We start from the raw sequence: 26112 nt of genomic DNA, 5'->3' as shown, positions 1-26112 counted from the left end.
CCCTCCCACTTTTTACTGGCAAGTGACAGGGGCAGGAGCTGAAAGGAACAAGTGTGGGTAGGGCCTCAAGGATAAGAGGTAGAGAAGGGGTGGGGCCTTGGTGGGAAGGGCAAAGCAGGGGGCATGGTCATGATTCAGTTGTGGGTGGCTCCCTCACTTCTAGGGAACTTCTGGTGCTCCTGACCTTGAGAGGTCATCAAATCCAGCCTCCTGAGCTGAGGCAGTACCAAATACATCTGACAGGTGTTTATTCAGCCAGTTCTTAAAACCTCCAGTGATGGAGATTTCACAACTTTCCTTGGAAGACTATTCCAGATCTTTACCCTCACAGTTAGAAAACTTTTCCTAACATCTAATCTAAATCTCCCTTGCTTCAGATTAAGCCCATTACTTCTTGTCCTACCTTCAGTAAATGTGCAATATAGTTAATCCCCATCTTCTCTGTAACAGCCCTTATAAAATTTGAAGACTATTATCAGATCCCTACTCAGTCATTTTCTCAAGACTAAACGTTCCCCTTTTTTTAGAACTTTTTCTCATAGGTCGGGTTTTCTAAACCTTTTACCATTTTTGTTGTTCTCTTCTTGTCTTTCTCCAATTTATCCACATCCATCAAGTGTGGTGCCCACTATTGGACACAACACTCCAGCTGAGACCTCATCAGAGACCAGCAGAATGGAAAAATTACCTCCCTTGTCTTACATACAATCCTCCTATTGATACACCCCAGAATATTAGTCTTCTCCTGCACTGTTGCCTCATATTCTCTTTGTGATCAGCTATATCTGCCAAATCCTTTTCCACAGTACCACCACCTAACAAGTTATTCTCATTTTGCAGTTGTGCATTTGATTTTTTCTTTCCCTAGTGTAGTACTTTGCATTTGTCTTTATTGAATTTCATCCTGTTGATTTCAGACCAATTCTCTAATTTGTCAACGTTGTTTTTAGTTCTAATCCTGTCCTCCAAAGGCTTTCCCTCAACAGAAACAGTCACAACATGGCTACCCAGTGTTCTTCCTGTCCACGACATACCTTCCTTGTAGGGAGGTATATGGAATAAGACATCACAAAGGGAGGATCAAGGATCATGGTCTTTACTTGGACAACAGCAAGTCTTTTAATTCTTGCACTTGCCATACAAATTCTGAAGTGGTGACCCTACCAGAAATCTTTAGCTGGATTGAGGGGTAGCAGAATAGCTAATCATATGAACTAAAGCTGAGTTATCTGCTCTTGCCTCAGCAGCCTTCATTATTGTGACTGTGGGTTACACATGTTCTTATGTGGAGAGCTGATGCCAACAGTCTCATAGTGGGAGTGGCAGCTACCGCTCTGGCTAAGGTTGTTTGAACATGTCCATATTAATGTTCTGTTTTCAGTTTTATGCAGCTTTCAGAAACTATCATTTTTCAGGCTGAAAATCTCCAGACTTAGCCACCCACTTCTCATGCATAGCCAGCTGAGTCCTTACCCTCTACCTCTGCACAGGTACTGTGATAAATGAAGTGTGAGGGGTAGCTCCCTTTTATGAACAGCCAGCCAACCAGCTAGCTGTATAATCCCTTTGGTGTCTGTTCTCTGCTTGCTTTACCTGTAAAGGGTTAACAAGCCCACAGGTAAAAGAAAAGGAGTGGGTATCTGAACAAAAGAGCCAATGGAAAGGCTAGAACTTTTAAAATTAGGAAAGAAACCTTCCCTTTGTCTGTTGTTCTCCAGAGAAGGAGACAGGGAGCAGCAATGCTATAAGCAGGAATGCTGTGTAAGGCTTTAACCAGGTATAAAAATTCATCTTCCATATGTAGAAGAAATCATTGGACAGGGCATGTTTAAATAGATGTGATTAGGTTTATTTCTTTGTTTCAGCTTGTGGATCTCCTCTGTGCTAACCCCAAATGCTTTTGTTTGCTTGTAACCTTTAAGCTGAACCTCCAAGAAAGCTATTTTGGGTGTTTACTTTTTGGGATCGCTCTTTTAAAATCTAACAAAAGCCTAATTTCCAGATGTATTTTCTTCCTTTTTGTTTTTAATAAAATTTACCTTTTTTAAGAATAGGATTGGATTTTTGGTGTTCTAAGAGGTTTGTGCATATGCTGTTTGATTAGCTGGTGGGAACAGTTAATTTTCTTTGTTTTCTTTCTCAGCTCTTCTGCAGCGGGGGGGGGGGAGCTTGAAGGTACCCCACAGGAAGGAATTCCCCAGTGCTCCTTCCTGGGTTAAAGAGGTTGGGTTTTTTTACATTTGGGTGGTGGCAGCATTTACCAAGCCAAGTTCAGAGAAAAGCTGTAACCTTAGGAGTTTAATAGAAGCCTGGAGCAGCAAGTATTAATTTTTAGAATCCTGGTGGGCCCCACTTCCTGCACTTGGAGTGACAGAGTGGGGATTCAGCCTTGACAGGTACCCACAGAGTGCCCTTCATGGAATACTGGGAAGGGAAGATGAAAGGAAGTTACCATAAAGAAAGCATACAACTCCTTCACCCCCAGTTCTGCATAGTGGGACAAGATCTATGTGAGAAGGGGAGCTCTGCATATGGCTCTAGGAGGCCCATTCTGGTCCAGTGTGACCTCTCCTCTGAACAAAGTTAGAGACATGCCTTGCTGTTTGTAGGGAAGAGACTTCTAGGTGCAATCCTGCATTTCTTGAGTCAACTGGGAAGGATTGGGCCAAATCTTTTCTCAAATTCTATTCTTGTAATGTTAAATCTCTTGTTATTGTTGCCCTCTTATACTCGTATGGGAGATGGATTGTAAAATGTCTGCTGTACAATATCAAAAACTACAACATTTAGTAACTGAAATGATCCGTTACAGCCTAGGGCTCATTAAGTCTGGAAGTGTCAGTCACGTTATAATTAAAGGGTTATCAGAGTCGGAAAGATTTAGAAGAATGAGATATTGAATTTATTTCTTTGAAGGTTGTTCATTCCAAGTACATTTTGTCTGTAAATGGCAAGTGTGTTTGTCTACAGCATTTCACTCGCCATGTGATATTTATGTTATTGGCCTTTAAAGCGACACCATTGTGCTTTCTGTGGAAAACAGAAAAATATAATTAATCTTAAATCCAACTAATGGGATAAGTAACAGTTTTAAAGGCTTATTGCCAAGACAAAAATAAGGGCCCTAACTCTGCAATGGGTTAATTCTGCTGGCACAACACGGATTTAAATCAAGCAGCTGCCATAACATTTCTTCCCAGATCTGGACCTTAGCGTCCAAAATATGGGTGTTAGCATGAAAACCTCCAAACTTAGTTACCAGCTTGGACCTGGTAATTGCTGCCACCAGCCAGGAATTATATAGTGCCTAGCTCACTGTGGTCTCCCCAAAACCTTCCCTGGGGGACCCCAAGACTCAGATTCCTTGAGTCTCATAACAAAGGGGAATAAACCATTTCCCTTCCCCCTCCTCCCTTCCAGGTGTTTCCTCCTTGGGTTCCTGGAGAGATATACAGAAGCAAGCTCCGTGAATCTAAACAAAGGGATTCCACCCTCCCTGCTTCAAGTCCTTGAAACACAAGCACCGAGAGATCTAACCTCTCTCCCCCCTCACCCAGAGGGTATGCAAAGTCAGGCTTAGTAAATCTAACACAAAGAGATTTTTCCCCCTGACTTCTTCCTCCCACCAATCCCCTGGTGAGCTGCAGACTCAATTCCCTGGAGTCCCCACTAAAGAAAAACTCCAACAGGTCTTAAAAAGAAAGCTTTATATAAAAAGAAAGAAAAAGGACATAAAATGGTCTCTGTATTAAGGTGACAATATACAGGGTCAATTGCTTAAAGGAAAAAAATGAATAAACAGCCTTATCCAAAAAGAATACACTCCAGCAACTACACACATGCAAATACAAAAAAACAATATAAACCTATTGTCTTACTATCCTTGTACTTACAACTTGGAAACAGAAGATTAGAAAGCCTGGAGATAGAAAAATCACTCTCAGAGCCGAGAGGGCACAGACACAAGACAAAGAACAACGAACTCACACCCAAAACTTCCCTCCACCCAGATTTGAAAAAGCCTTGTTTCCTGATTGATCCTCTGGTAGGTGTTTCAGGTTGCTGTTTGTTAATCCTTTTATAGGTGAAAGAGACATTAACCCTTAGCTATCTGTTTATGACAGCAGCTCCAACCATTTTCAGATTCTCCTTGTACAGGGAACTCCTCTGCTGGCACAGAGTTTCCCAAGTTGCTCTTATGCCACTCCCACCCACTACCAGCATAGGGAATAGGCCAGGGAAAAGGCATGTGACATCCTTATGGCCTGGTGAGTTACAGGTGCCAGAATGGCCCCGTGGGGGCCATTGGGAGCTGGCATAATTAGAGTGGCTTGAAGGCTGCTCTGGTTATGCTAGGGACTGACCCAGTGCTTAAAATAAAACAAAATAAACCACACACCACCACATTTCAGGCTTGGGGAAAAGCACTCAAGACTTTAAGCCACCTTTACAACTGCTGATGCATGCTCCACCAAGTTTTCTACCATGCAGCCCGGTTCTGGCCCAATATATTTACAGACATGTACATACCTGTGTTATTGACAGATTACAAAGTCTGGAAAAACCTTTCAAATATCTCCTTTAGAATCTTTGTTTAATTTTTGTGTTTCACACAGATTGGAAAAAAATGAAACTGAACTAATCCAATGCATGTTAGTTTCACTTTCCGGGTTTCATGTACTAGCACAACGTTGTTGTGTTTGTGTCCATGTACCAAGAAGGAATGTCCCACTAAAAAACCTGGTTTTATTTAAATGTGAAAGACCAGTGAATTTATTTCCATTCGCACTATATATTTGACATCTATATTTTTGTTTCTTAAACGAGCGTGTATATGTACTTAGAGCCATGGACTGGTACATATTTGAAAGAAAGCAAGGGGCAAAAAGAATTTTCAAGACTTCCCTCCTCCCCCCATTACTGTCTAATGTAAGTTGACAATGGCCATTTAATATTAGACCTATTTTAAGAACAAATTTGTCTAGTTTCCTATACATTTTGGCCTATTTCTGAGATAGGTCTGTTCTTCCCAAAAGATGAATTATACTCATTGAACCCTGTTATTAGTGTATAAAAAAGCTGACACCATTCAGTTAAATGCAGAAACATTGAGCAAATCCGAAAAATGTGGGGTGTAACAGGATAGCCTGCCCCTTTAAGGGATAGCTGGTCCTGTTTAATTTTGCCCCACACTGCCACACCTGCTTCAGAAAGGGAGGGAGCCCAGCAGTTAGGGACTGGCTATGGACAAGAGCAAATGAGTTGGGTTGTGGCTGGAGAGCTGAGCCACAGTGTCACAACTGAGGCTTGAGTAGTCAGGCCCAGTGGTCAGGGTCTGAGTCCATGAATTTAAGTCTGGGTTCAAGCACTGAAGCCAAGGTCAAGGCCAGTGCCTGAGTCCAAGCACCAAAACCAGGGGATCAAAATCGGGGATCAGAGTATGGAATGTTATTAATTTTTACCAATTTGAAAATCCACAAAAATGCTGCATATTTCATTATTTAAAAATGGCCAGTGGTAATTAGTTGCTAAACCTTACAATGTCAGTAAACAAAAACAATTCACTCTTCAATGAACAATACACCAGCTTTCCAAACTATTAATTATAAACTTAACCAACTAAACTGACTATAGGCCACACTACTGTGTAACCAAAAACAGGTCTTGCCTCTGTTCACACTAAACTTTGACTCCTAAAAAGTCCCTTCCATGCTTCATCACAGTTTCTATTAGCCAAAGATTAATAAACTCAGTGATTTGATCACTTCCCCAATCGTGTGTGTGTGTGTGTGTGTGTGTGTGTGTGTGTGTGTGTAGTTATACACACAAACATATTACACATACACATCTCTATTCTCTGTGTATGCGTATATAGTGTGGTGCATCTATCTGCTTTCTATGTATGTATATGCTTAGTTTATCATGGTGATATTTTAACACACAGAAATTGATGGCAGTGAGAGTTGAGGGTGCTCAGCACCTGCCAGACCTCGAAATAAGGAGAGCACTTTGGGTAGTTTTTAATTTACCCAAGAAAAAATTATGAAGGTCCACCCACAAGGCTCCTTTTGGCATCAAAGAGCGAGTCTGGCACAGAACATTTTATCAGTTCCCAAAGAATGCTAATGGAAGTCTTGTGAAACTGAGTCAGTGCTATTAATTTTTTTGACTTACTATTGACAAAGTATTTTTGAAGGGCTTCATAATTCATATCAAAATATCAGCCCCTGATAATTACTGATTCCCTTTGATGAATCTGGCCTTAACATTTTAATAATTCACATACCTTGAAGAGATTTTTCTATAACTCACTGTGCAAATATACCAGTTATTTTCCTAATAAGATTTCAACAGGAACATATTTATGTGCACAGTTTACTGGGGGGTGGGCAAATCATCCCCCATCCTGATTCCTGTGGCTGTGGAAGATCCTGATCATAACCAACCCAGTGAGACTGAGTAGAATTTAGGAGGCGGGTTCCATGGTGGGACGTTACCTCCTGCTGGAATCACAGTCATCTTAAACAGGAGGAATGAATTAAGGGAAACAACTACAAAGAATAGACATGAAGAAAAAGGCTTCAAAACAGCTTGAGTCCCAGTTTTATTTCCTCAGTTCACCACAATCTTTCTGGAACTCTGAATGGCCAATCAACAGAGCCATCCAGTGGCTGAATAACATACTGCAAGTAAACATACCATGACTCCTCCTCTAAAATATATAGAACAGCTTCATAGGGGCTCCCTGTGCCCCAGTATGGGGGATACAGGTTGGGACACATTGGGGATGGGGCAAGGAATGCAGCAGATGCAACTGGAGCCCTAAGTCTGAAAGAGAGGATTCTGATGGCAATCTGCAGTCTGAGAGTGGAATATTCCATTCCTCCTACATCCCACAAACCTTCATGGGTATTCTCAGACTGCTAACTGAGGAGAAAATTTAGCCTTAAGCAACATTCGTTTTAATGAAGAATATGCTTCTCTCATCATATTTTGATGCTGCAATTATATCATTTTAGCAGTGCACAGTTCCCGCAGAATATGTAGGTCAGCTGGTGCTATTAACCTTATCCAGTTTATAAAAGCATAATTAATATTTATATGTAAATTTAATAACGTTTAAAACCCACCAGAGCAATTATCAATGTCATCTCCACTGATGGCATGTCACTGTATGGGACCCATTGACCATTTTCACTTAGACAAAAAATGTTTCTCTGAAAGTTTTTAAAGAAGAGAAAACACTACGGTTTCTTCAAAATCAGTATGTGCTATAAATAATGGAAAGCTCAACATCTGCAGGAGAATATAACACCGTCTTCCATAAGGAATGGAAGAGGTTGGTGAAAAACATTTAGTGAAATTCAATACTAGTGTTGTTAGTTCACTTCATGGAAGCCCTCAAAATCTGGCATCACATTCTCTGCATGGAGCTTCTTTGCACACTTATCCTCCCTTGAGTACTCATTGGGAACAAATCAATTGTTGACTTCTCAATTTCTTCATCTTCAAAAGACAAACCCAGGTCCCAGCTTGAGTAACCAGAGCAAAGCTTTGGATTCCCCTTGCTGATTCCACTGGTGACCCAGGTTAGGAATAGATTTCAGTGAATATGCATCTGGTAATGTACAGTCCTACAATAGTGACAGGGTGATCTCTTGGCCCGAGGAAATCAATTCCAAATCTCCCTTTCGCCTCAACAGGAGCAGGATTTCACCTGTGTTTTTGTGGCTTTATCATTGCAGAACTACATTATTTTGGGGTGAAAACATCTTTATTTTCCCTAATGTTTTCTGGCATAGGCAGGCTACATATCAATTCTTCTTTTACACAGAGCCTTTTTCAAAACGAGGAGCTGAGATTTCTGTTTGGCATTCCATGAAAACTGAGAAACACTTCAAGGTCTTATTTATATAGTTTGCTAAGGATCAGTTAGTGAATTTCTATACAGAGAGTCTAATTTGATGCAATTGGATTCTTTGTTAGGCTGATCATTAGGAGGGGGAAAATAATCGGAGATTACATCTACTATTTCTCAGTCTTCAATGCTGTTGGACCTTGGAGCAGTTAGACAGAGTTATGGAAGGTTAATGAGGTTTTTTGAATGCTGAATAATATATGCCTTTTTCTTCCAATCTCATATGCTAGAGAGAAGTTTCAATTTATAGAAATAGGAGTGAAGCTATTATAAATTGCCTGCTTTTTACTATGTGTTTTCCCCTGGTTATGGTCTAGGAATGAACAGCCATGTGATACCCTCTGTTATACAGAACAGAGGGAAGCAAAATAAAGCAAGAGACCCCCAACCATGAACTACCTTCCCACACTTTTGCCCTTGAAGCAAGGTGACCCGGCCTCTAAGACCAGCCTCTGCATGAGAATTGCATGGGGTTCAGCAGGTTCAGAGGCTGTGAACTGGGAATGCAGGGCACATTCACTCTCTGCAGCATTCCTTCTCCTGCAGTGGCCTCTGGGAAATGCCCTTGTAATGCAGCCCCAGTCAGAGTTCTTTCATCTGAGTTGCCCCTTTCACTAGAACCTCTGGAAGGCAGGTGCTTCAAGAGGAAGCTGCAGGAGGTTAGCCATGAGGCCGAGATCCAATTTGCAAATACAGTCATCCCAATTTGTGCAGATCTTGGGAACAGCCACAGATCTTATTCTACAGAGGAATAAAACATAACCTTATCAAATAAGATGATTTAAAGAAAAGACCTTGAATGAGAATGCACAAGATTTCCTATCCTCTAGTCCGGTAGCAAGGATTTTTAATAAATCTTTTTATGCAGAGGTGGTACCATGTGAATGGAGAATAGCTAATGTCATACCTATATTTAAGGGATGGGGAGAGAGTGATCCAGACAATTACAGGCTGTTATTCTGACCTCAGTAGTATGTAAGGCTTTAGAACAACTTGTGAAGGAAAGAATAATTAAATTCATGGAGTGGTGGCAAAGGGGATGTAATGTAACCTGTGTTTACCAAAGTTACATCATCCCAGATGAACCTGATTTCCTGCTTTGGGAAAATAACTCTTTTTTTTAGATAGGGGAAATGCAATAGATTCAATATACTTGTACTTCAATAAAGCATTTGACATGGTACCACATGGGAAATTATTAGTTAAATTAGAGAAGATGGGGATCAGTACAAGCATTATAAGGTGGATAAGTAACTAGTTAGAGGAAAGAAAGAAGTGGGTTATGCTGAAAGGGGAATTATTGGACTGGAGGAAAGTTATTAGTGGAATTCTTCAAGGATCGGTCTTGGGACCATTCTTATTCAATATTTGTATTAATGACCTTGGCACAGAAAGTCAGAGTGTGCTAATTAAACCAGTTGATTCAAAATTGGGAGGCATCATCAATATGGAGGAGAACATCAAAAACGTTATACAGGAAGATCTGAATGACTAAAGACTGGAGTGACAGAAATGAGATGAAATTCCATAGCAGAAAGTGTAAGGTCATGCACTTAGAAACTAAGAAGAAGAACTTTTGCTATAAGCTGAGGGTGATCAGCAGGAAGCGACAGGATGAAGAGAGAGACCTGGGTGTGTGGGTCAATCACAGCATGATTATGAGCCACTAATGTGATGCAGCTGAGAAAAAGGTAAATGTGATCATTGGAGGTATCAGGTGAAGCATTCCCAGTAGAGCTGGAAAAACATTAACGTCGTTATACAAGGCACTGGTGAAACCTCAGTTGGAATACTGTGTACAATTCTGGTCACCTGTGTTCAGGAAAGATGAATTCAAACTGGAACAAGTGCAGAGACAATCTACAAGGATGAACAGGGGAATGGAGACCTATCTTATGGGAGGAGATTGGAAGAGCTTGGTTTACTTAGTCTAGTGAAAAGAAGGCTGAGAGAGGATATGATTGCTCTCTATAAATATGTCAAGGGGAATAAACACCAGGTAGAGTAAAGAGCTATTTAAGCTAAAGGACAATGATGTCACAAGAACAAATAGATATAAACAGGCCATGAACAAATTCAGGCTGGCAATCAGAAGATTTCTAACCATGAGAGGAGTGAGGTTTTGGAACAGCTGCCCAATAGGAGTTGTGGGGGCAAACAACTTTCATGGTTTTCAGAGAGAGATGGACCATTTAGGAGTGTGATTGTATGATGGGGTTGCTTGTTCTGGTAGGGCTCAGCAACCCTGGGCCTCAGTTCTAGTTTATGTCTGCAGCATGTGTATGGGTCACTTTCCAGGATTATCTCATTATAGGTCAGTTAATCCATTTCCTGCCATTGTGTTGGCCTGGGGCCAGTGGTGTACTTCAGTCTCTCCTATTCTCTTTATGTGGCATAATAGTCTACTTTCCTGTGGGCTGTAATACTTTGAGCTAATTTCAATTGTTGGGTTTAGTGTGCAGGTGCTGGGTGGCGTGTGTGGCCTGTGCTATACAGGAGGTCAGACTAGGTTATCCAGTGGTCTCCTCTGCCCTAAAATTCTGACTGAGATTTTTCTGACTACAGCTTGTTAACATTTTCAAAGTTTCAGAATTTTTAAATTTCAAAATTTGATTTATCACCATGAACTTACAATGACATTTTCACAAATTGTCTTCCCCTCCCCCCCAACCCTATGTTGACTAACTTTAAAGATGGACAACATTTTTGGAAATATCAAAATCCAAACATTTTTCAACATCAATCATTTGAATTTTGAAAAACAAGAATTGGAAAAAAATGTTAAAAAAAAAAGTCAATTATTTTCCCTTTCCCCCCCCCAAACAGCTCAATTTACTTCTACTTGGATCAACTGACCCAAACTTTTTAATGTTGTTATTCTTCTTGCTCCAGCATTCCATACAGAAGAACTATTAACATTCTTCTCATGAGCATCATCAGGAGTCATAAGAAACTTTGGGCAGATGATGAGTAAATTGGGAGGGTATTTAAACACGCTCAGAGAAATGTACATATCTACTGTTTATTGCATCTGTACTTCTTACATTTTATTAGGCCATTGCATGTGAAGGCAAGGTGAGTATTAGTCACTGGAGACTGTTGTCACAGTTTCAGAGTAATTGGACCTGTATCTTCTCTCTCTGTGGCCCACTCCAGGAGTGCCCAGTCAGGTCTCTAGCCATCATCTGTCTATAGGCCAGGAACCTTGTTCCACACCCTTCTGACTGGGGGATTTAAGGCTATGCAGTCTCCTGCCATCCTCCATCTCCCTGAAAGCCAGCCCTTGTGCAATGCTCTCAGAGGACAATGATGGTGTTTTTACCGGGAGTTGCAAATTACCACACAGCTCTTTCTAAGTACATTTATTCTTAAAGTAAAAGCATTACAAAGAAAACAAAAATAACAAACAGATTTAAATACACTCTAAACACACCAGGAGTTGCCCATTAATCTGTGGAAAACTAGTAAGCTAAAGTCTTTCCAACCCTTCTGCAAGTGTTGGGGCACCCATTGTACAGATGGCCCTGAGTCCATTTAAACCCAGCCTTTTTAGATCATAATCCCTTCTTTTTTTCATCTGTTGGTCCCTGGAAAATCCAATGTGAACCAATATATTGCTGTGTTACTCTCTGACTGTGGCCGCACCTTTTCTGCATAGCATGACTTCTTTTCTGCATAGATTTTTATACCTAACTTCACTTGGACTATCACACAAGTGCTTCCTAATAAACCTCTTGTTTTCATCAAAACTCCTTTAATCTTAGAAGACTCCTGTAATATTTAGACTGTGATGGCTTGTTCTTCCTTGGAAATCAACCAAATTTTGGATTCTCCTCTGCCTATTTGGGACAATTTATTTGAATGACTGCACTTCCCAGGTTTTAATAGAATTGTGTCTGTCTTGAATTTTAGAGCAGGGAACCATCTCTCCAGTTATGACTGAGTACACATCAATCAGGTCATCAGCTGTGCTTGCAGGACATTAGTATGCTGGTCTGGAGGTAAAACTTGATTACTTCTAACTTTCAGAATCTTTTTTTTTGCCAGGAGCATGCTCCTTTCATATATTTAAACCAGTGTGTTTAAGCTTCATCTCCTAAATATCATTCCTATAGGTCTGAAGGTATTTGTTTTAGGCTAAATAGATGGATCATGGTAATTTATCATCTGCTTCTTATTAAAGAGTCCTGCTTAATATAATGAAATTGGTGAAGTCCTCTTACTGAACAGCCAGAGATTATTTCTTTTATTACCTTAAGATTACATTTTAAGGAGAAATTTAATACTTTAGTCCTAATTGTGTGTAATGTAAACGTACTGGGCTACCTATATGCCACTCAGTAATGGCTTGGACCTCTTATTTTGAAAAAATAGAATCAAAATGTTATCTAATCTTATGTAACCTTCCATTCTTCACTCACCCACCTACTGGAGTTCTGGATGAAATAGAATCTGGATTCAAACTTTTGTACTTATGTTATCATCCCAGTTTGTCTCCGTTTTCCATCCTAGGGCTCAAACTGCACTCTTGATCACACAGATCTTGTTCCCTTTCTCTCACCCTCACTCAGTACGTGACAACATCATTTCAAAAGGTCCTGCACTTAGGGACTAACAAGTAGAATTTTTGCTATAAGATGGGGACTGACCAGTTGGAAATGACAGAGGAGGAGTAAGATCTGGGTGTATTGATTGATCATAGGATGACTATAAGCCACCAATGTGATCCATCCATGAAAAAGGCCAATGCAATCTTAGAATGCTTCAGGCAAGGGATTTGCAGTAGAGATAGGGAAGTGTTAGTACCATTATACAAGGCACTGGTGATACCTCTTATGGAATACTGTGTGCAGTTGCTGGTCTCCCATATTTAAGAAAGATGAACTCAAACTGGAACAGGTGCAAAGAATGGCTACTAGAATGATCACAGGAATGGAAAGCCTACCTTATGAGAGGAGACTCAAAGATATTGGCTTGGTTAGTATAACCAAAAGAAGGCAGAGCGGAGATATGATTGCTCTCTCTACAAACACATCAGAGGGACAAATTCCATGAAGGGAGTGGAGTTATTTAAGTTAAGTACCAATGTGACACAAGAACAAATGGATATAAACTGGCCATCAAGAAATTTAGACTTGAAATTAGACAAAGGTTTCTAACCATCAGAAGAGTGAAGTTCTGGAGCAGCCTACCAAGAGGAGCAGTGAGAGCAATAAACCTAACTGGCTTCAAGACTGAGCTTGATAAGTTTATGGAGGGGATGATATGATGAGATTGCCTACAATGGCTTACAGCTGATCTGCGATTCCTAGCAGCCAGTATCTCCACTAGCCAGTGATGAGATGCTAGATGGGGAGGACTCTGAGTTACTACAGAGAATTCTTTCCCAGGTGTCTGGCTGGTGGGTCTTGCCCACATGCTCAGGGTCTAACTGATTGCCATATTTGGAGCCGGGAAATAATTTTAGCTTGAGTTAAACTGGCAGAGATCCTGGGTTATTTTTCGTTTCCTCTGCAGTATGGGGCACAAGTCACTTGCATGTTTAAATTAGTGTGAATGGTGGAGTCTCTAATTTGAAATTTTTAAATCATAATTTGAAGACTTCAGTAACTCAGCCAGAGATTATAGGTCTATTACAGGAGTGGGTGGGCAAGGTTCCATGGCCTGCAATGTGCAGGAGGTCAGACTATAATGCCAGAAGGGCCCATCTATGAGTCCTCCAAAACTGAGTAAGGGTGCAGAATCTAGCCAATAGGCAGTAGCACGACACCTGTGCAACACACAGCACCATTTGGACCTATTTATGTTATCTCTTGCTGTCTTTCCCACTCTTTCCCTCTTCCTTTTGCTCCTTCCTAAGGCTATGTCTACACTGGCAACTGAACAACCAAACTTGTGTCTTTCAGAGGTGTTAAACCCTCCCCCCCCAAAAGACAAAAGTTTTGCCGCTACAAGTGCCAGTGTGAACTGCACGTTACCAGCAGGAGCACTCTCCTGCAACAACGTGGATGCCCTCGTTGGGGGTGGAAGTCTTCAGAAGGCAGGAGCGCCGACAAACAGAGGTTACACTGCACGACTTTTAGCAGTACAGCTGTGGCAACACAGCCATGTCCCTAAAAGCTGTGTAGTGTAGACATTACCTAAGAATTCCTTTTACTTGTGTCACTCAAAGGGTCACATCTTCAACTCTTTCCCCGTGTGATTCTTCTTTCTACTGTACCTGGTCTGCACTAACTTTCTCGAAGTCATTTGTGTTCTTCTGACATCCCTTTATCCAACATTATACTGAATTATCATCAGTGATAAAACCCATTGCAACTGCAGGAGTGATTCCCAAACCCCCTTCACCATCCCAGATTGACTTATTTAGCTCCCAAGGAGACAATTAAAACTCTAAGGGACAGAATTGCCTAAAAACCTTTTTAAAAGATGATTTTAAGAGATAGCATCAGCACAGTGACACACAGGTTAAAAGACTTTAAGAACATATAGTAATTTTACTAGAAACGTGAAACCGAGAAAAGAACTACTGCAATGTCAGCAGTTTGGAGCTGAAGTTATTTTCACTGACCTTTTCCAAATGAGAAATGTCCCTTTTTAAATATATTTTCATTTTCTCCCTTAAAGGAAGTAGAATGGGCTGAAAACACACTGGATGGATTTGAAAATCAGTGGGCATTAAGATCTATTTCTGCACATCAGTGTGACTTCTCGTGCGATCTCTATAGTTCTGTATTTTGATTGTGCAATTTGGTTTCTAACAGTATGGCTCACATAATTAATTCAGAGAGCAACATATGACAGCTATAGGGATGGCATGGCTTAGAGGTTACAGCATGGGACCAGAAATCCACCTTCAAGTCCTGATCCTGCCATTGATTCAATGTGAGATAAGTTGGACAAGATACTATATTTTATTGGATCTGATTCTGTTGGGGAGAGAGACAAGCTTATAACTTGTCCTATTGGGGCCTATACTCTGCGCATGGAGTCTCCTGCAAATCAGCTGTTTCAGAAACGTGGTGTCAGGAAACAGTGGTAAAGCCTCAGATTCACCTTTTTTCTGACCATTGAACAAGGAACTCCAATAGAATACGAAAAACAGCATTATCTCTAAAGTAAGCATGTGTACACACACGTGTGTGTATGCACCTCTCTTCTCTGCACTTCAGTGTGAAACGTGCACCCAGAGCCTTCCCTAGCCCCCTTCCTGCCTGGCTTTCTGTGTGTCTTCTCAATTATCTGGCTCTACACCAGCGAACCTGGCAGAGCTAGTTAAAGACATGGAATTGCACATGTTTGCTAAGCGTCCTGATACCGAAAACTAAATGGGTGGCAGTTCTGTCATGCAATATACAACAAGCCTAGCATGAGAAAGGAAAGATGAATAACGGAGAGAGCACGATAAACATCAGTGGGGTTAGAAGCAATTAAAAAAGCAACCCCAAACCGCAGACCCCGAGCCCACGGAGACCCTGTGATAATCTGTCTGCATTGCTGGAGCATAGACGGCAACAGGATTAAGGCACCTCGTGCTCCTCAGCAGGGTCATGTGCTGACCTGCTGATTCCAGCAAAAGGCAACATTCCCCAGCCAAGTTCTCCCTTGCCCTGCCTGGCTGATGCTCCAGCCACACAGAAACTCTCAGCTGTCCTCAGTCAGTGGTAATCCCATCCCCCTGCTTTTAAAAAAATGTTCCTCAATAACAAGAAACCCCAGTTTCACAAAAGACAAGATGGAGGGAAATTTCTAAATGTGTGATTCACCCAGCAGCATAGGGGCAGTGGAAGGCTCCCCCCATCCACACACAGTGGTATGACTGCAGTGCTGCTGCAAAGCAAGCATAGGGGACACTCCCGCACCCTGCGTGCAGCACAGCTAGGCTCTGCTTAGGCCAGCGGAGAAGAAGAAAGGGGTTGTGGATAGTCTGGAACACAGCCAATGTAACATCAGTTACAGCATGTAGATCCAGTGTCTGCAGACTCCCTCCCAGGGGAAATCACGGTCCCTTTTCCAGATCAGGGTATGGATGGCTGCAGCGCTGTCCCAGGTTGACTCTCTCCCCTGCAATTTTCTCCCTGTAATTTCCCTACTACTAAGTTTTACTAATGGAGGAAGCCAGGAAGCATGCAGAATAACTATCATAGCTGCACTGATCTCAATATAGCTACTGGATGAGGACATGTATAATCGGACCTTCTGTCCGAGAAGGGATTCTGTGAAGTTATTCTGCAGTGAATCACGCTAAGAGGAAGAGAAGTGTTTTCAGTCTGAACACATGTCACCAAAACCAAACCCTTAATTCTGCACTGGATCCTACTTTCACACTCTCTTTAGCCTCATTTTAATAGGATCATTTTATGAGTCTCAGATTGAGGGGGATAGTTTAAAAATAAATTAATAAAGTTTATTTTAATCCAGAGATTTGCTGTGCTTATTTATTTCAACAGACTTCATCTATTTTTTTAAACCAAATCATTATTCTAATGCACATAAGCAAACAAGGAATTAAAACGGCTGTCACTATTTCTATATCCAAGTTTTACTTGGTCTACAGTTGTCAGAGGAAAAGGATCATGTGACAGACAGAAGATGACTGCTTATAATAAGTCTGTGTATGTTGAACACTAAAGGGCCAGGGGAAAATAAGTCACTTGGATTTCACCCAGAACATGTGATAATCAGATTAACAGAGAATTGTGTGTACGTGTAGTCGATGGTGAAGGAGATTGAAAGGTGCACAGTTAAAAAAAAAAGTCAGGAGTGAAACTTTCCCACCAGAGGGGAAAAATTTCTTTCATATGCAGGGCTGTGGCAGGGGTTAGATCTATTCATGCACTGAGCCACAGCACTGAAGGTTGCCTGCTGTTGTGTGAGGATGTGTCTCTTGGCTCTGGGCTTCCTGCTGGGGATTCTGCAGCCTTCATCTGGGCAGTTCCCCCGAGCCTGTGCATCTTCAGAGAGCCTGCTGAGGAAGGAATGCTGCCCACTATGGGCTGGGGACGGGTCCCCTTGTGGGGAACTCTCGGGCAGGGGCTCCTGCCAGGAGATCCTTCTGTCCCGTGCCCCACTCGGGCCGCAGTTCCCCTTCACAGGGGTGGATGACAGAGAGGACTGGCCTGCTGTGTTTTATAACAGAACATGCCAATGCAACAGCAACTTTATGGGATTCAACTGCGGGGGGTGCAGGTTTGGGTTCTCAGGGCCCAACTGTGCCAATAGGAGGATGCTCATGAGAAGAAGTATCTTCCAGCTTAGTAACAGAGAGAAGAATAAGTTCCTTGCCTACCTCAACTTGGCAAAGCACACCCCCAGCCAGGACTACGTCATCGCCAGTGGCACCTATGCTCAGATGAACAATGGCTCGACCCCCATGTTCAGGAACATCAACGTTTACGACCTCTTCGTATGGATGCATTACTACGTCTCTCATGACACCTTGCTGGGTGGGTCAAGCATATGGAGGGATATTGATTTTGCCCATGAAGCCCCAGGTTTTCTACCTTGGCATCGGCTGTTCTTGCTGCTGTGGGAACACGAGATCCAGAAGATCACAGGAGATGAGAACTTCACCATTCCTTACTGGGACTGGCGAGATGCCGAAGGCTGCGATGTCTGCACTGACGAATTGATGGGAGGCAGACACCCCACTAACCCTCAGTTACTCAGCCCAGCATCCTTTTTCTCCTCATGGCAGGTAAGAACTGGTTGGCAGGGAGGGAGGGCTGGAAGAGTGATTTTATGCTAAGAGATCTGATATATCACATGCTAATCGACTTTTGGCAAGAGGGAAATCTAGTTCACAAAAAAAAATCCTAAATCACCTTTTGGGTGCATCACTGCTCCTAAAGCAAGGTGCATAACAGGACATTGCAACAGTGCTGGATACAGACATCCAGCTAAGAGAAAGTAGGGCATTTGTATGCAAGTCGCCGGCACACAGCCTCTTCATGGCAATGTTAGTGTCTGAGCAATGGAAACAAAGGCACGGAGTTGTCATCAATGTGCTTTGCAATCTGAAAGGCTTTCCACCCCCTACCCCCTCAAAACCTCTTTTTCCAGCCAAGATTTTTAAACTATCCAATTAAGCTTATCTAGTTTAAAGTGAAAAATCTTTATTGCACCCAAAAGGATTGGCGATGCTGTTAACAGTTGTCATTTCCAAATAAAGTCCTGTGATTTATTCAAAAGAAAAATAAAAGCTAATCTCCTTGTTAAAATGGGCTAAAAATTTAGCACTTGGAGTCTTCCTACATTTCAAACACAGTTCAGCTGAATCTATAAAATAATATAGTCTTGCTTATTTATCTAGCTGATGTGCATCAAATATACATCGTAGTGTCCTAGTGCAATGCACTTTTGGAGTTTAAAACTTTAAAGGCTAGGTCCTTAGTTGGTACAAAATGGCATTATTCTTTTGACTTACCTGGAGATACACCAATTTACACCAGCTGAGGATCTGGTCCTTTGTTTCCGTGATTTAACAGACTGTCGGACAAAGTCACCAATATGCTCCAGCAGCTCTGTGATGCTCTGGTGTCACAAAACAAAGACAAACTTGGCTAACTGGTAAGCTGGATTTGTGGCTGCTTTGCATCACCAGAGTAGCACAAAGTAGTCAGAATATACCAATGAATCTGGCCTTGTATTTTGAACTGATGCAATGGCTCCTTTCAGTTACAGCAGTGTAATCAGAGGATTGATGTAAGTGGAATTCCTCTGGATTGACACCAGTTCAGAATGGTAAAAGTACTGAAATTGGTCCAATATATAGAAAGATGTCATTTGTCTCAGAGAGTGGTTTTCTCATTCCAACTAGCAAAGTCCTGCAGAACTTTACTTATATAGTCCCATATGTGCATGTGGCACTTAAACACATGGGGTGAAATCCTGGCTCCACTGAAGTCAGTGAGCGTTTTGTCATTAACTTCAGTGGAGCCAGGATCTCACCCAGAGAATACAGCAGACCCGCGTCTGATTTCTTCCTGGTCTAAACCAGAAATAACATGAAGTTAATGCAGTTGCACCAGTGTGAAACTGGTGTAAGTGAAACTAGAATCAGGCCTATTGTGCCTGCCCTGTGGAGTGTGAAGTCTAATTAAGACATATATAGCACACTGGATGACAGGTCAATAGTAACAGGGTGCAGATATTCTTACAGGATTAGCAAGTTTCTAGCTGTCTCCACATGTACACAATACTGTTTCCTACAAAGCAGGAGGGGTGAGAGAGAGGTGCTTTGCTTACCCTTTCAAAGGTCTGGCTGATTTAGCTAGATATGTATAGCTTCCCTATCAATGTAGTGTCTGAGCACATAAAAGCTTTGCTATAGTACATTTGAAAACCAGTGGTGTTGTATAATTTACCATTTCAGGCTGGCTGTCATTCAGATATCCTTTAAATGAAGAAAGCTTCTCTTATAAGACAAATCTCATCAAAGTAAAGTCTTTGTATGTCTTGAGCACAAAAGTACTGCTGTGGGGAAGAGGGGATGCAGCATATTTAAAAAATGTTTAGTTTTGGGGTAAAACTTCCAAAAGCACTTGAGTCCCATTGTCAACATTTCCTAAATCACTTTTGAAAATGGGGTTTAGGCATGTAAGTCACTTGGTGCTATTTTTTAAAGTGCCTATTTTTTAAAACTTTCAAACCAGTTCTAACTATGACTTCACAGTCAATGGCTCTGATTCTCCTCTAACACCCATGTGTAACTTTACTGACATCAGTGGATTTACTCCTGAACTACAATGGCAAGATAGTAGAATCATGTTTTGAAATGGGAAGCATGTGGTCAAGATACAAGTTAGACAGATGTTCCTTTAGTACAGTGGTTCTCCAACTATGGGGCAGGCTCCCAAGGAAGGCACGGGAATCTGTTGAGGGAGGTGTGAGCTGCGTTCCCTTTTTTTATTTTGAAAAGAGCTCTGGCTGTCAGCCCTGGTGCGGCTGGAGCTCGTGCAGAAGGGCCATGCACAGCCAGGAGTGGAGGGGATGGGATGGGATAAAGGGAGCAGCCAGAGCCCTGCCACCCCTGAGGTGACAGCCGGAGCCCCGCCACCCCAGGGTTCTCCTTCTCCGTCCCCTCAAACCCTCACCAAGAGGCAGCCCAGGCTTGGTCTCTCCTTGCCCCTCCCCCAAATCCCTCACCGGAAGGTGGCAGCAGCAGTGCAGAAGTAAGGGTGGCAATGGGGCACTAACTCTGCTGAGAAAAGTGATATTGACAAATATCACTTTTCACATTGCCACTCTTAGTTCTGCACTGCTGCTGGTGTGGAGCTGGCTTCAGAGCTGGGTGCTTGGCCAGCAGCTGCTGCTCTCTGCTCTGCGTTCAGAGCTGGGTGATGGTATATGCACTTGTGGAAGGACGTAAGCGACTATAGATAGAAGGGGTTGGGGGCATGATCAAATACATTTGAGACCACTGTTTTAGTAGCTCTGAGGCCAAATGTTACTATGGCTTACAATTAGAGATGGGTATAAAATGGTATTCCAGACCTCTACCATTTTTTCCAGTCTGCATTTGGATGAAACCAAGATCTTAAAAGGTTTTTACCCCCAAAAAAGAAAGAAAAGAAATATGATATTGATTCCATAGCCCACTGGTTAGGCACTCATCCAGGATGTGAAAGGTCCAAGTTCAAGTCCCTGCTTTCAATCAGATAGACTAGGGACTTGAAGCTAGGTCTTCCCCGTGCCAGGTGAGCACCTTAACCATTGGGCCATTCTCAGGTGAGTCATTTGCTCCCTCCCTCCCTCCTGGACCTGAACATTTTTTCCCAACAAAAGTTGTATCACAACAGATACATTCTCATGAAAAGTTTTGGCTTCAATAAATTGCCATTTTCTGACATAAAAAGGTTTGTCAGAAAATTCCCAACCAGCTCTATTTAGAATGGAGTAACTCTGAAGTCAGTGAAGTGCCTTAGTTTGACACTAGAATCAGAATCTCATTCCATAAAACTAAAAGGAAACAAACAGTCTAAGCTTCAGCCGGAAGGCAGGCATAGATCTAGTGCAGTGTATGCTGATTGCCAAAGCACTGCCACTCAAACAACAAAGGACAAACTAATAAGGGAGTGGAGGGTTGAGAGATGTGTAGGAATTCAGGCTTTTAATAGTGCAATCTAAGTGATAGAGAAGAGAAGAGAAACAGCTAAAAATGACTTTAAAATAAAGAAGTATCACAGTGTCCTTTTAAAATCCACAATGCCCTTTCAAAATGCAATAAAATAATGACTGCGGATTCTGCAGCATTAGGAAAATTAAGACACAGTGGCACACTCAAGGGGTTGTTATGGATTTGTTTAAAAAAACATAAAGTGCCTATTTGTAGCACAGCATCTCTTTCTAAAGAAAGGAGCAAAATACTTTATTCCATTGCAAAGTTGCTATGGCAACATGGATACCCATGCCTGCATGCTGAAATTCCAGCTCCCTCCTCTCACTTTTTTTCTTCAGCATGCGACTGCTACCACTTAGTTGAGTGAATTATCTGTCCATGTTTTTTTTCTCATGTTTATCATCTAAGAAAGACTTCTGACTCCTGCTTCTGTTAGGAACAGCTAATATGGTGTTTTTTCGACTCTAGAGTTAACCTTATCCTTGCAGGTGTTTGTAACTAATGGCTGAACTATGGCCTTTAGATTTCTTTGTCTTAAAGAAAACCCATATGCACTCATTAATGCTGTACTGAGCTATACAATCCCATGCAAATCCGGGGCAAGGGAGAAAGAAAGCAGACGCTTTGCATGGAAGTTGGAGAGGTGATTGGGGTGGGGGGGTTTAGTTCTTCAACGTAATGTATTGGCTAATAGAAATAAGCACTGTGCCCTGTTTGAATGTTTTTGGTCCGCATTCTGCTCTCTGGTGCACTGGGGTAAATTTAGAGTCACTCTATTAAAGTCTATGGAGTTACCATGGATTCGCTTTGGTGAAAGTAAAAGCAGAATTTGGCTCTGTTTATTGAGATTGAACGTTATATTCGATTGGGTTTGGGTGCCAGGTACATTGCAGACAAAATAAGACAATACAGTATAAATTCTAGCCGGAGTTGCTGGTATTGGCTGCTTTGTCCTGCTCCCGTAATGGAAAGCAGCTAGATTGGATTGGGCCTGGTGTACTCTGGCATCTTGAAAAATAGGCTGACCTAGAGGAAGTAATTGACCAGACTGGATTAAGTTCTGCTTTCAGTCACAGAAATGTAAGGTCTTCACCCTGGGCTCGATTCTCCACTACACTGGCACTCCATGCAGACATTTACACCTGTGCAAATGTGTGTAAAATGCTGCTGAATCAGTATAGTAGTATTTTTCCACCTTGGATGTGCCTGGGGACGGCAATGGTGAGCAACCTCTGTAAGGGGTGTGCAAGTGGGATACTTGGGCACATTAGTTAAGGACTAGGCACAGTCTATTTATCGCAGAGATGGATTGATGGCTGCATAGTTAAGGGGGCCACCAGAGCATGATTCCAAGCACTATTTTTTACCCACATTCAAAACTTGTAAATAAAAAAAACAAACAAACACCACCCTCCAGTTACCAAACAAAAAAAGAGCCCATCCTCCTTTGCTCCAGTATTTATTGTGCCCTTTTTGGGGGGTAAGTGTTCTTAGGTTAAAGCAGATTTTTTTTTAAATTTTGAATAAAATTGCAAGCATTGTTTTAAAGATATCTGCTTAGCAAACAAACAAACAAAAAACCAAACTACCCCTCACATCTCATCTCACATATTTGTACAGGGCTGTCTGCTTATTTGGCTATTGTGACCAAACCAGGACAGGAAGGATGCTCCAGAGCACAGGGCACTAGCCAAGGGATATATCCACACAGCGGTTTGGAGCAAGCAAAAGCAAGCTAAGATTCCCAGGCTGGTTTGATAGACTTATGCAAGCGGGGCTCACAGTAGTGCTCTAAAAATGCCTGTATAGACAGCACTTTGAAGCTGCGGCTCAGGCCCTGAAGCTAACTCCATTTCCTAGCCACAGGTACCCATATCTCAGAAACTGACTTATGCCTCTGACTGCAACTCACAACACAATAAGTTTAAGACCATATCTGCTGCACAGGTTCATTTTCAAAAGGAAAAAATAACCCCCTGACAGCTGTTTGTGAGGAAGTAGCTGTCAATCAGGTGGTCATGAAGATTAGTCTCCTTGCTGTCTACTTACAGGGATTTTAAATCTGAAACATGCTGTGTTACAGAGAGATTAGAATCTACATGCCAAGCAGAAATGAATCTACATGCTGTGTTCCATGGAGATTAGGCTCTATGTGCCGCAGAGAAATGAATAGAAAGAAAGCCCCCAAACAAGAAGCGTGGGCCAGATTCTCCCATCAGTTATATTGTTGTAAACCCAGAGTAATGCCACTGATTTCATTCACCGGATTTATTTTGGATTCACATCTTGGAGGAGAGTTTGGCCTATAGTTGCTAGTTTGTTCCCCACATATGTAGCTGTAAAGAAACCTAGTAAAAAAAATAAACCTTAATGACAGAAATGATCAGAAGTTTAGAAATTCCCAGGTGAGATTTTTCATCAATGCTAATGCACACTAATAATTCAGTGAAAAGGGATCTGTTCTGTAGGAGACAGGGTCAGTGTGCATTTGGTGTGCAGGGCTGGCCACACCAAAGAAGCATGGCCTGGCACCAGAAAAGCAGCACAATGTTATACCCTGGCAAACCAGAAGGAAAATACCAGCAAGAGTGAACTAATCTTTCGGCAGTGATTCGCAATAATATCCACTCCATGCTAGCAAACTCCAGTGCTGTTGGGAGGTAAGATGTCCTCAGGCATTGGGCTGCTCCTCTGCATAGGGAGGAATTTCAACCAAAGTTCACTGAACATGGAGAACATACCTTATAGAGGCTGGGTTTGCGTCAGTCTTGTCACTTTCAGTAGCGCCTTTAATTTATGCATATGCCGTAGAGGTCAGAAATTCATAGACTGATGATAATTTGTCACCTTATGCCCTGGTAGAGTTGTCTCTTACAATCTCTTTGAAGTTTTACTTCTACATTTTTCTTCGGTCCATTTGCTAATCTATCTTTTCAGTCCCACAAATGTTTAAAAGAGCTCTTCATGTGCTCTTAATCGGATATAAATATGCATAATCTCTATCAGAGTTCCTTGCTTGGTTTTAAAGACAGGATGTTATCGTCATAGGATCGCCAAAGTTCAGTTAGTTCTGTTCCACAATAGCTCAGGATTCTTCTCGCATCTCCCTACGTTTGGTGAGTGAGTTGCATTTGGATGGCACCTAATGAAGGCCTGATTGTGCCAGGCCCTAATGCAGTCATGCAGAGTCATACCCCTGGGCAGCCTCCATGCATCTTTACTTCAGGTGTGAGGTGACTGCTGCGGCTGCGTGCCCAGTCCCATTCCCACTCCCACGCAAGCAGGTGGGGAGGGGCTCTCTCCACTCAATATGTTGGCCAGTGGAACTGAAGGGAAGTGCAGTCATATATACCTAGCAAAGAGGTGGTGTGAATTATTATCCCCTGGGATCCAGGCAGGAGTAGTGAAAGATTTGAGACGCTGAGTTATACACCACCCCCTAATGAAGGCAATGAGCACAGGCTCAATCTAGCCCTCCATTTATTCTCCCTTTAATGCGTAGATCTGTATATATTTGAACAGCTTCCCATGTATTTGAGAAAATATTTATCATAATTAACATAAGAACTTTGGCTTGATGTTTGTAAGCAGTGCATGTCACTGTTCTCATTGGCTTAACCTTAAAGAATTATCACAAATAATGCCGGCATTAAAAAATGAAATATTTGCAGTAAAGAAAATAAGCTATTTATAAAAGTTTAAAACAAGACTGAAGAAAGTCTAAGGCTCCAGTCCTATAACTGGTTCCACATGGGTGTAGGGATCTGTCTGCAGAGAGACAACTGCAGAATCAGGGCCTAAGGGTTAAGGTAAAAAAACAACAGCTTTAAAGAAAGGTGTGAAAGTCACAGTAAATGCTACCAAACTTTTACAAATATTTCCTAACCTTAATATTCCATTTGAAAGTGTGGAGAATCAGACCCTTTTTCTTGGGGTCAGCTCCTCTGCTCGTGCAAATTAGCAAAGTTCACTGAGCTGTTCTAAGAGATGATATGAAGAGCTCTACAAAGGAACCCATTTCCAGAGCACAACAAGAAGTTTTATTAAACCCAGGAACTATGCTACATATTCTTGAGTGCCATCTACTGGCACTCTGTCTATTAACTCTTTCTATAAATGCAGCTATTGTGTATGCTCATAACAACTTCAATGGAGCTGCCGTGATTTACGCTTGCTGAGGATCGGGCCTTGCAATGATTGCAAGAGTGAGCATTGTCCAGTGTGAATCTATGTATTTGTTCCAAAAGAGAAAAACGTCAGTAGTGCAATTATTAAAAGGGAGGCCTGATCTTGAATTAGGAGAAAGGGGGGTGACAAAGGCCTATTTTTCATAGATTTTAAGGCCAGAAAGGCCTACTATGATCATCTTGTTTGATTTCTTACATATCACAGGCCACAGAACCTCACCAAAAAATTTCTGCATTAGGTCCGTAACTTTTGTTTGAACTAGTGAATACCACTGCTAGAAAGACACCCAGTCTAATTTTAAGGCCAGATTGTCTGATTTGTGGCTCAAAACTGATAGAAAGTGACAGACAGTCATTTTCACTCCTCTTTTCTTAAATCAACATTTCTTGACCCAGAGCGACTTGATTTCATATAAGCATCCCCCCTCTGCTGGAATGCTTATAAGAAGCCAGCCAAGTAATGATGGCTAGGTTGAGAGGCAGATGGAAATATTTGGGACTTTATCTATTTATAGAATGAATAATGATAAAAATCCCAGTGCATATGAGTGTCCTACATTTATTTATGATTTGACTGTCTCTCTCTCACCCTCCTAGGTTGTGGTTCTAAAAACTGCTCTGTGCAAGCAGACTCCTGCAAAGCCCCATGGACTCCAATGCGGTTCCATCCAGGAGTTGGGATGAAACCCATTGCAGGGCAACACATTCTTATCTCCAACAGCAGCAGCCCTAGGAGTTTTAACACACGAGGCCCAACTGAAGTTAATGAAGTGACATCAGAGATGAATTTGTTTGACACATTTCAAAAATAAGACCAGGGGAAAGGATGGTCTTGTGTGTTAAAGGACCTGACTGGGACTTGAGGACTCTGAGTTGGATACACAGAT

At 41.9% G+C, this 26112-nt stretch overlaps 1 protein-coding gene across 1 annotated transcript in view; it reads left to right on the top strand.

Moving 5' to 3' along the window:
* Positions 1–16796: 16796 nt before the first annotated feature.
* The window catches only part of TYR (tyrosinase), a 73590-nt gene continuing 64274 nt past the window's right edge, over positions 16797–26112 (top strand). Inside the window, exon 1 of the mRNA XM_050941686.1 lies at positions 16797–17615. Within this exon, the coding sequence (XP_050797643.1) occupies positions 16797–17615 (819 nt within the window). The remainder of the gene's footprint in view (positions 17616–26112) is intronic.

The sequence above is a fragment of the Gopherus flavomarginatus genome, chromosome 1 (assembly GCF_025201925.1).
Source record: "Gopherus flavomarginatus isolate rGopFla2 chromosome 1, rGopFla2.mat.asm, whole genome shotgun sequence".
Taxonomy (NCBI): Eukaryota; Metazoa; Chordata; order Testudines; family Testudinidae; genus Gopherus; species Gopherus flavomarginatus.
The sequence above is the reverse complement of the archived record's forward strand: the minus strand, read 5'-3'. Positions and strand labels throughout refer to the sequence as shown.